General features: G+C 39.8%; 1 protein-coding gene across 1 annotated transcript; it reads left to right on the top strand.

The window, feature by feature from the left end:
• Positions 1 to 3,460: 3,460 nt before the first annotated feature.
• On the top strand, positions 3,461 to 7,103 carry LOC119414499 (tctex1 domain-containing protein 1-B-like). Its single transcript, XM_037681595.1, has 8 exons — positions 3,461 to 3,485; positions 3,748 to 3,834; positions 3,946 to 4,013; positions 4,337 to 4,339; positions 4,842 to 4,977; positions 5,191 to 5,273; positions 6,694 to 6,818; positions 6,900 to 7,103. Exons 2-8 carry the CDS (start codon positions 3,758 to 3,760, stop codon positions 7,101 to 7,103), a joined length of 696 nt encoding a protein of 231 aa, XP_037537523.1. The 5' UTR covers positions 3,461 to 3,485; positions 3,748 to 3,757.
• Positions 7,104 to 10,455: the final 3,352 nt, after the last annotated feature.

Genomic DNA, 10,455 nt, shown 5'->3' on the forward strand with positions numbered 1-10,455 from the left:
GTTCAGCTCCTGTCTCACCTGTCTGTAATCCCAGTCACCCCAGGTGTTTCCCATTCTGTGTCTGTATAAAGTCTGCGTCTTTTTCACTTCCTGTGTCCGGGCATTATCCTTCAATGGTTCATGGTCTGTATCTGCTCTGTCTCCTCCCTGTAAGTAAGTTTTGCTGCTCGGTTAGTGTTTTGTTTTATTTATTTAAGTAATAAACTTAATTTCTTATTTTTACTCTGTCTCCCGTTGTCTTCCTGCACATTGGTTCAACATTAACAGCAGCTCATGTTATGCACAACACTTTTACAACGTCAGGTTTTATGATGTAAAAAATGAGATAATAATACAGGTGCACCTCAGAAATATGCATATTGTGGGAATAGTTAAATGTTATCATTTGTTTTTCATTCATTCAACCTTTATTTATACAGATTAGCCTCATTGAGCCTCGAGGACTCATTTACAAGCGAGACTGGTTTTAAACAAAGAACAGATGAGGTGCAGACAACAGTAGACATTCATATAAAAAGCATCTAAAATGGAAGAAATTATATTAAAAACTGAACAAAAACCACTACATTATAAAGCGATGTAAAATACTAAAAACAGGAACATGTCTGCGTTGGGTTTTTTTTAAATCGACAATGATTTCAGAAAGATTCATAGATTCGTTGCACATAGAGTGAAAAAATTCAAGCCTTTTATTTCTGGTAATTTTGATGATTATTGCTTAAAAATAAAAACACAAACTTCAATGTCTCAGAAAATTATAAGAGTTTCAGTACTGTAAACTTCTGCTGCACATCCTAATCATTGCCCTGAGACAACTTCTGTTGTGATTTGGTGCTATGTAATATAAATATTTATAACTAAACTAACCAGCTAGCTGCAAATGTCTCATTCCTCAGGTCCATCCACTCCTGAACCAGAGACAACATCAGCAGTGCCTTACCTGCTGAGGACACAAAGAACTGGACTGTTGATCAGAGAATCAGAGTATCTTTATTGTCTCATGAGATCTAAGATATGAACTAAGAAAAACATCAGTTAAAAATAAACTAAGCACTAGTAGCATGTAAACAATACGCCGAACAGCAGCACGGACATGAGTCTGTGTGAGCAGATGAGTACGAATGAACACAGCAACATGAAACAATCAGCAGCAACATGAAACAGATCAGTAGCAACATGAAACAGATCAGCAGCAACATGAAACAATCAGCAGCAACATGAAACAGATCAGTAGCAACATGAAACAGATCAGCAGCAACATGAAACAGATCAGCAGCAACATGAAACAGATCAGCAACATGATGATGTGATTTTTCCTGGTTAGAGATTCATGAGTCTAACAGCCTCAGGGTAGAAGCTGTTCCTCAGTCTAGTCGTTCTACACTTAATGCTCCTCAACCTCCTTCCTGAGGGGAGCGGGGCTAAAAGAGTGTGTGCTGGGTGAGTGAGGTCCTTCATGATGCAGGTGGCCCTCTTCCTGCATCTGGAGGTGTAGATGTCTGTGATGGTGGGGAGACTGACTCTAACAGACTTCTGTGCAGCCTTCACCACTCTCTGCAAAGCTTTTTATTTATTTAATTTTTTGGTATCAGTGGTTCATTGTCCTCTTTTCAGATTAACGTAAATTAAATTATTCATGTCATTTAGAAATCAAGGTCCCAGAGGAAGAGAGGAGAGGTCCAGAATCCACATTGCTTGAAGTCCAGAGTCCTCAGTCAGTGATGGTTTGGGTCCATGTCCTCTGCTGGTGTTGTTCCACTGTGTTCTCTGAAGTCCACAGTCCACGCAGCATCTAGCAGAACATTTTAGAGCAGGGCTATTCAACTGGCAACCCGTGGGCCGGGCTTCAATCCAGCACACTTCATTAAAAAAAAAAGTAATATTATTTTGGAGTGGGTTCTGGGTTTGTGTTCCGTTTATTGCATTTATGATTCATTGTAAACTTTGATTTATTTACATAATGACTTTAATCGCTGGATGTCCGGCCCCTGAGCTATTGGCTTTCAGAAACTGTGGCCCCCTGAGCAGTGTCTTTGAATAGACCTGTTTTAGAGCTCTTCATGCTTCCTTTTGCTGACGAGCTTTATGGAGATGCTGAGTTCATTTTCCAGCAGGACTTGGCTCCTGTGGTGACCTTATTGCTGAGAGGCAACAGCTCTACCAGCTGTGCCACCATGCGGCCCCCTAAAGATATCATTTTGTTAAATACATTTGATCCCACGTTCGCAGACTGATGAAGACAAAGTCAGGCGCACAAAAAGGTAAGTGATTTATTTGCAAGTGCAGGAAAATGTTCAAGGTAAGGGTAGTTTTCTGAGTTCTTGAAGAATGGAATTTGTTTGTAGGTACTTTCTTCCTTATGGTTGTTTCACAGGTCGTGTTGGAGCGGAGGGAGAAAACGAGGTCCTAGATTTCCAAAGGGAGATGAAATGTGTTCCAGAAGAGGTGAGCATCATTGGAGAGAGGGACAGGTTGAAAGTGCTCGGTAGTTTTTGCTCCAGGTTGATGTTTGGCGATTGCAGGAACAAGATGATGACAGGGCGAGGAGGTCATAAGGTATCATAATGTTCCAGTGTTGGATGAATGTCTGGAAGGAGTTTAAATACTCAGCAGAGCATCCTTCCATATCAGGTGCAGGTGTGGAGTGGTGGATGATAGTGATGATTAGCAGCTGTGAAGGAAGTGATTCTGGCAGGAAACATAGGAATCCCACAAAAGAGGGCTGTGCACAAAAGACTGACTAACAATCTGACAAATTTGGAGCAGTTTTACTAATTAAAGGGGACAAATATTAAGTCAAGGTGTGGCTTGCTGTTAAACCACATCTCAAGAAGACTGAAGGCTGTCATTACACAAAAAGAGGTTCAAAACATTAAGTGTGCGCCATTAACCAGCCACTGCGTCTTTTTAATTTTTGTGTTTTTTATTACTGTTGCAGGATAAATGAACATACAGGAAAGGTGTAGAAAAGTCTTGAAATGATTTACAGCTGGCATTTTGTCAGAGCAGCGTGGGACTTTATGTAAGATGCGTTATTGTGCTTATAAGTGGAGCTTAGATTGTTCTGTATGTTCAATAAGGTAAAATAAATAAATAAATAATAATAACATGACATGCGGTGTCCGGACAGTCTCCACTTCGCTGTTACCGGAAGAGGGCGCCCCCTGGCGGAGAACCCTTCTCACACCAAACTGAAGAGCCGATAAATCAACCTGCGCAACCACATCGACAAAAAGCCTTAAAGCCGCCGGTCTCATTAGCGTCTGTGCGTGGAACACCACAGGAGGTGAAAACAATTACAATGAACGGTAAACATTATATGAACCCGCTGCTTCTCCCGGTGCTTCAGTTGTTTCTTATGGTCACGTTGCTCTTCCTCAAATCTCTTCCTCAAATCTCGCGATATAAAGAACCGAACGGGACTTCTTGGTTGCTATGACAACGGCCATACGCTTCACTTTCTCCGAGGAGGAGCTAGGTTTCAGGTAATGAACTGTTTTCGTTCACTTATAAACGTATCATAGCTTCACTCTGATCCTGAACTACGTGGTACTCTACCTTTAACTAATAAGATGTACATTCTGTGTTTTTAATTTATAAAGTTTGTGGCTGCTTTAACATTTGAAGTTCCCCAGCTGGGGTCGAGCAGTTTCTTTTTTTCTTGTCTTAACTTTAGCTAGTTTTAGCTAAGTTTACAACTTGAATGAATATGAATTCAACAGGTTTCTGTTCTCGGGGACACTGAAGGAAGAGTGTGATGGCTGATAAAGTCAAAGAGAAGAAGGTCACCAGGCTGCCTGCTGATGGAGGCAGAAGAAAGATGAAGCAATCTGGGTGAATGGCTCAGTGTTCATGTTGAATTTCTGCCACTGATCTTTGAGCATCTTCCAAAGACTGTTTTGGTAATAAGTTGGTTCTTCTTCCTTTGTTGTTCTGCTCTGAAAGGACTGAACCAGGGCGGACTGAAGCCCCCTCTAAGAAAACTACAAAGATGGAGAACGTTGACTTGCTGGGTAAGCTAATGTGGAACTTTTGCTCAGTAATATGTATGCCTTTTCCTGGTAATCAGAATCCTGCTCTGTCTTCCTTTGTCAGCTAAAATTGTGATGTATTGATGTTTTGGTGTTATAGTTTATTATTTTTATTTTTTTTACCCACTCCAAACACTTTCTGGCTTAGATTTGTTTGAGCTAAAAGGTCATTTGATGACATGATCATTTTTTAAAGAGCGAGGCCTGGCACTGGAGACGGTTGTTGATTCGGAGTTGTTCTGCCTCTGCTTCAGTCAAGTTGTTGCTCCTAACAGACGACTCAGCGGCAGTGATTTGTTCCACAGCGGGTGTTTTCTGTGGAGAAATGGCTAAATTTAATCTTTTAGCCATCATCTAGCTGTGTCGGTGTCTCGTCCGACAGGTTTTTAACCCACTTGTTCTGAATATTTGTGCTGGTGCCAACAACGGCTTCTGGCAGTTCTGATCAATTCTGTGTGAGAGCTTCAATGGTGAAGTGGATCTGTCTTGTATTGTCAACAAGCAGCTTGTTTTGAGCTTTTAGAAGCATCTCTTCTGCCTTAAGTTGTCTTATGCTGTTGGGATCAACGCTTGTAGTCTGCATCTCAAACTTAGTTTCCATGACTGAAAAAACACAGTTGACTGAAGACATTTTAAACACGTTCTGGTTTAGATTTGTTCGAGCTAAAAGGTCATTTGATGACATGATCACTTTATTGTTGATGTTATAAAACCGCACAGTTTTGTAGCGTGAATTAATGTAATCTTAAGAAATTGTTAAAAACTTAAACACCAAGCAAGATTTAAGTACCGGTACATCTTTATTGTCAGGGACACTAAAGGAGGACGAAGATGCGACAGACGATCTGCTCCAAGAAAAGCTTCAAATCAAAGAGAAGGTTGGCAAGCTGCCCGCTGATGAACCTCTGGGACCCAGAGTCAAAGAAACAACTGGCAAGATGAAGGAGTGAGTGGCAATCAGTTGATCTATGTGACCGTCAACTTGCATCATGGTATAAACATTGAGAAGCTTCTAAAAATAGCTTTTGGTTTCTTTATTAATCTTTTTAAATAATCTCTTAAAATGACAATTTGTTTTTTGTTTCTGCTCATTTCTCTTGGACGTTTTATCATGACATGCATTTCTTCACAGAATGCTTATTTAATTCTTGTCGTTCAGTCCTGAAGGTACTACGCTGTTCTCTGATGAATACAATGAAGACGTGTGCATCAGAATCGTAACAGAGAACACCTACCAGCTGGGTAAGAACACTTTCATCATCACCCACAGTCAGGAAAGGCAGGTGATCGTGTTGAACGTGTGTCACTGTTAACAAAACATCTCGTATAACCCTGAACAGACTCTGATTAAACTTTCAGGAAGTGATCACTGGATGTACATTCACAACTGGTTAAGTTTTGAAGGCAACACAAGTCAAAATAACTAGTAACACTAATCAATTATAGCGAGAACACAACTCAGTCATTTGACAAATATTGTCCTCCAGCTGGATGTGCTCGTAGCTGAGAGAGATCTCCAACTCATACTCTGAGCGTGACTTCTCAAGGAATCACCTGAAACTGTTCATAACGTTGTGTTCAGAGTTTGACCGTAACGCCTACAACTTAATCCCTTCTCAACATAAGATGATGTGAAACTCTGACGTGCGAGGCAGAGGGCAGCACCCTGACTGACCTCCAGCTTTACAGATTCAACATAGAGGACATTTAAAATCAATGCTTCATAAACCTCATGCTTAATGTTGCCATTAAAGACATGAGCATGCATTTACTGTTAATATTTTAAGTTTATACATTGGGAGTGGTGGCACAGAGGTTAGAGACAATGGGCCTGTGATCGGAAGGTCGCCGGTTCAACTCTCTGGACCGACAACGTCAAAACGTGGGTGGTAAAGGTGAAGCACCCACACCTGCTTCTACTTTAATTTGCTCCACTTTGGGTCCTTGAGCAAAGCCCTTAACCCCCACCATCTGCTCCCCCAGGCGCCCTAGCAGCTCCCTGCTCCACACAGAGGGCTGTGGTAGCTCAGTGGTCTGTGGTTGTCAGGAGGGGCATCCAGCGTCAAAACAATTGTCAAGTGTTTGTGCAACTTAGTTCGCTGTGGAGACTTCGGAAGTAAATGGACTGTACTTATATAGCACCATTCTATCTTATGAAGACACTCAAAGCTCTTTACAACAATCTGTGTCCTCATTTACCCGTTCATACAGCACTCTACTAGATCTCTACAAAGCTAATTGAACAAATCATTCTAAAGAGACTAATCAGAGCTTTATCACATTCATACACTGATGGGACACATCAGAGGCATGTGACTGCTGGTGGATTTGAACCCCCAACTTTTGCATTGGAGGACGACTGCTCTAACCACTCAGCCACAGCTGCCCCGGAAGGAAGGAGCAATCGAAATTTAAAAAAAAGTTTATACGTTGACCTCACTAAAAATTACAATAATTAGTTTGACAAAAGTTCAGCCTGACTCTACAAAAATGTCCATCACTGACTTTGTTGCAGCAATAACCAGTTTATTGATCAACATTTCTCTTTTTGCATCGCTGTTGAATGTCGAATGTCGAATGTTGTTTTCATTCTCATATCCAGAACATCAGAGACAAGTTTGATTCCTTTTGACATTAAGGTGTTTTACTTTTTGGACCACAGGACCTACTAAACGCTTCCCTGTCATCGACGCCACCAACATACTAAGGGAAGTACTGAGCAGTTCCCTGAAAGGGGAGAAATATGAAGTACAGCAGGCGCAAGAATTGTCCCTGGCTCTATCTGTGGTAAGTACAAGTGAATACAGCTATCTTTAAACACAAACTAATCTTTGGTTCATTGACATGTCATTTTGTTATCTCTCCAAGGCGATACGAGAACGTGTGAAGGCACTTAAGATCCCCAGATATAAAATAGTTGTCCTGGTAACGATTGGCCAGCTCAGCAGTCAGAGTATACAAAGCTGCAGCCGCTGCCTGTGGGACTCAACGAACGACACCTTCGCCTCTTACTCCTTCAAGAACAGCTCTCTGTTCGGGGTTGCATCCGTCTACGCTGTTTATTTTGAGTGATTCATGGACACGAACGCACCGATGAAAATAAATCAAACATGGCTTATTGTTTTTGGTTTTGTTAGTTATACATTAATTAAACAAGAATTTTGAAAAAAAACATTTGATGCTTATTATTTTTGCTAAAGAGATCTCAGTATCTTGTGACAGCAGGAGGATTGAACCCAGAATGGAGACTTACAGGAGGAGCTTAGAAAACAAAAGTTATTTATTTACAAAAACAATAAAAAAAAACTGATGATGTGGCAATATTTATAACTGAAGAATAAATCACTGGGAGTATCAGGAAAAGGAATCACCAAGTGGAGAATAATCAGAGAACACTGAACTTGTTGCATTGAAGCCAACTGGTGAGAGAGACATGGACTGAACATTCTGTATAGGACAGAGGTGATCACAAAGGTGGAGGCACCTGCGAAGATAGCTGACTGAGAACAGGTGAGCGTGGCAGGCTGACCGAGGAGGAGTGAGAGAAAGAACATGGAAAAACAGATCTGGTGAGAAAAGAAGTAACAGAACCCAACAAAATAATCCAAAGATACAGAAAACAAAACACAAGGAAAAGAAACTTCAAAGAACTAACAAGTTACTAAAAAATACACATCTGAAACATCTAAAATGATTGTGTCAGATTGCTGATTGCTCCTGATAGCAGAGCATGACGAGCAGGGCTTAATTTGTAAACCGGTGGATGCCGGAACGCAAATAGTTGGCGGAACAGTGGCGAGGATGGGGGGCATCTGGGGGTCCTCCCCCTGAAAACTGTGAATGAAATAGATACAATTTCCTGCATTTTGGTGTATTTCAACAGGTTGCTACACATCTACATATTTTCATTTTTTCATTTAGCCTTTATTTATCCAGGTTAGTCTCATTGAGCCACGATAACTCATTTTCAAGAGAGACCTGTTTAGGGAGCACATGGTGGGGGTTAAGGGCCTTGCTCATGGGCCCAGAGTGGGGCGAATGAGGGTGGGGGCAAGTGTGGGTGTTTCACCTACCCCACGCACAATTTTTGATGTTGTCGGGGCCGGGGCGTGAACCGGCGATCTTCGGATCACAAGCCCACCTCTCTAACCTCTGCGCCACCACTCCCCAAGTATACCTACATTTGTAAACACTCTGCTTCTGTCAAGCTTCAACAGCTCTGTGTTATGTTTAAAATTAGTGTTTATGTAATTATTTTCAGTTTACTTATAAGTTTTATTCGTTCAAGGCAGTCATATTTGTCTATAACTTTATTATTAACTTCGCTGTACCCTGGGCAACAATCTTCAAGGGCCCCATCATCACGACCCCAGAATCACCATAATCTGGCAAAATACAAAGTAAATTACAATAACACGCAGTAAATAGCCTATACTTACAATTCCAACTATCATGTGTATTTTTATGTATAAAAATCCAAATGCTCATAGAACTATAAATACTACTATGTTCTCTTGTTTACGCGAATCATCAAGACTGAGTTAAGCTGAACGCACTTTGAACACCGTATGACACCAAGTTTACTTGTTTAGCAACGTGTTGGCCATTGGCGTCAGAAGCATTTGTAATGTGTGTGTGTGGGGGACACACTGATGGGGTGGGGGGAGTCTGGGGGTCCATGTCAAGTCATCACTGTGCGAGAGGCAGGGGACACAAGTCTCCAGTCCATAACAGGGACACATAGAGACAAATGAGACAAACAACCATTCACTCTCTCACTCACACCTAGGGACAATTTAGAGTTACCAATCAGACTAACATGCATGTTTTTGTACTGTGGGAGGAAGCTGGAGTACCCGGAGAAAACCCACGCATGCACGGAGAGAACATGCAAACTCCACCCAGAAACGTCCCTGAACCGGGATTTGAACCAGGGCAACCTTCTCACTGAGAGGCAGCAGCTCTACCAACTGAGCCACTGTTCCCCCTGTCTTGTGTTATCTGTGTTTACTGGGCAGATGACAAACTGTTTGTTTAGGAACTGTGTGGGAATCTGGGCTATTAAGGAGATGATTGATAAACAGAAGTGATCTTTTATGTCTGAACTGCAGTTTTTTTTTTAAACAAGATCTTTTAATTGATTTTTGCATTTTTTAATGACAGAAGAAATTTACAGAAGTAACTTGTTTTTTGCCCTGGATTTAGCCAAACTTTACTTGATGGTTTGTTGGAGATCTCCAGTCAACATTTTGGCTGGATGAACAGAAATAATAATAAGAAGTGTTTGCTTTCTACATAGAACAAAGTGACGTGTGTGATTAATAGACTTAAACTGGAGCTTGAAAGTTTGTGAAGCCTTTAGGATTTTCTATATTTCTGCATCAATATGATCTAAAACATAATTAGATTTTCACACAAGTCCTAAGATAAAGTGAACCCAGTTAAACAAATGAGAAAAAACTATATTATACTTGGTCATTTATTTATGGAGGAAAATGATCCTGTCACAATTTTTCGGATTATTGATGACGTTTTTAAAATATACAAGTCCCACTACAGGTAAATTATAATTTCATACCTCACTGTCGGTTCTGTAGATACAAGTGGTCCAGCTTTGGAGGAATTATATGGAAACTGCTCCCTGTTCGTTAAAGTTAAAAACAATCTGAGACATATCGATTTTGCTGAGCTTATTTAGATATATTAATAACACATAAGTGTACCAAAAGTCATAACTATGTTTGTATATAAACTTTTTAAAAATTATATATTTATAGTTTATCTAATGTGTCCTAAACTGCTTTGATTTAATTCAATTCAATTTAACTTTTATTTTTATAGGTTAGTCTCACTGAGCCTCGAGGACTCATTGACAAGAAAGACCCTGTTTTAAACAAAGAGTGATGACAACAGAAGACAATCTTAAAAGAAGACATATAAAAATAAATCCAAGAAAATGATGGTTAAAAAAGAAAAACAAACAAAAACATCTACAGGACATTATTGATTGATTGATTGATTGATTGATTGATTTTTATTGTCAATTCTGCATATGTACAGGACATACATAGAAATTGAAATTGCGTTACACTCCTACTCAAATTGCAGCAAACAACAACATTAGCAAAAATAAACTAACACAACTAGTTATATAAAAAAATATAAAAATATATAAAAGTGATGTGAAATACTAAAAACAGGAACACGTCTGCATCAAATTCTGTGTTTGTGTGCATTTTTACTTGATTGAATGATTTTTTTTTTTTTTTTAACTAGTTAAAATTTTTAGGTGATATTTTTGACCCCCTAGCCAACCTGTATGTTAATTAATTAATTAATTAATTTATTTATTATTAGTTCGTGTATTTATTTATTTATTTAGCTTAAAGAAATTACCACTACAGTACTGTACAACGGAACGAAA

The sequence above is a fragment of the Nematolebias whitei genome, chromosome 9 (assembly GCF_014905685.2).
Source record: "Nematolebias whitei isolate Nwh7 chromosome 9, NemWhi1, whole genome shotgun sequence".
NCBI classification, from domain to species: domain Eukaryota; kingdom Metazoa; phylum Chordata; class Actinopteri; order Cyprinodontiformes; family Rivulidae; genus Nematolebias; species Nematolebias whitei.

Coding starts and splice junctions, on each gene's coding strand:
- LOC119414499 (XM_037681595.1), top strand. CDS start 3,758: ATGGCTGATAAAGTCAAAGAGAAGAAGGTCACCAGGCTGCCTGCTGAT. Junction 4,978..5,190: donor ACAACTGGCAAGATGAAGGA/GTGAGTGGCAAT, acceptor CTTGTCGTTCAG/TCCTGAAGGTACTACGCTGT. Junction 5,274..6,693: donor AGAGAACACCTACCAGCTGG/GTAAGAACACTT, acceptor TTTGGACCACAG/GACCTACTAAACGCTTCCCT.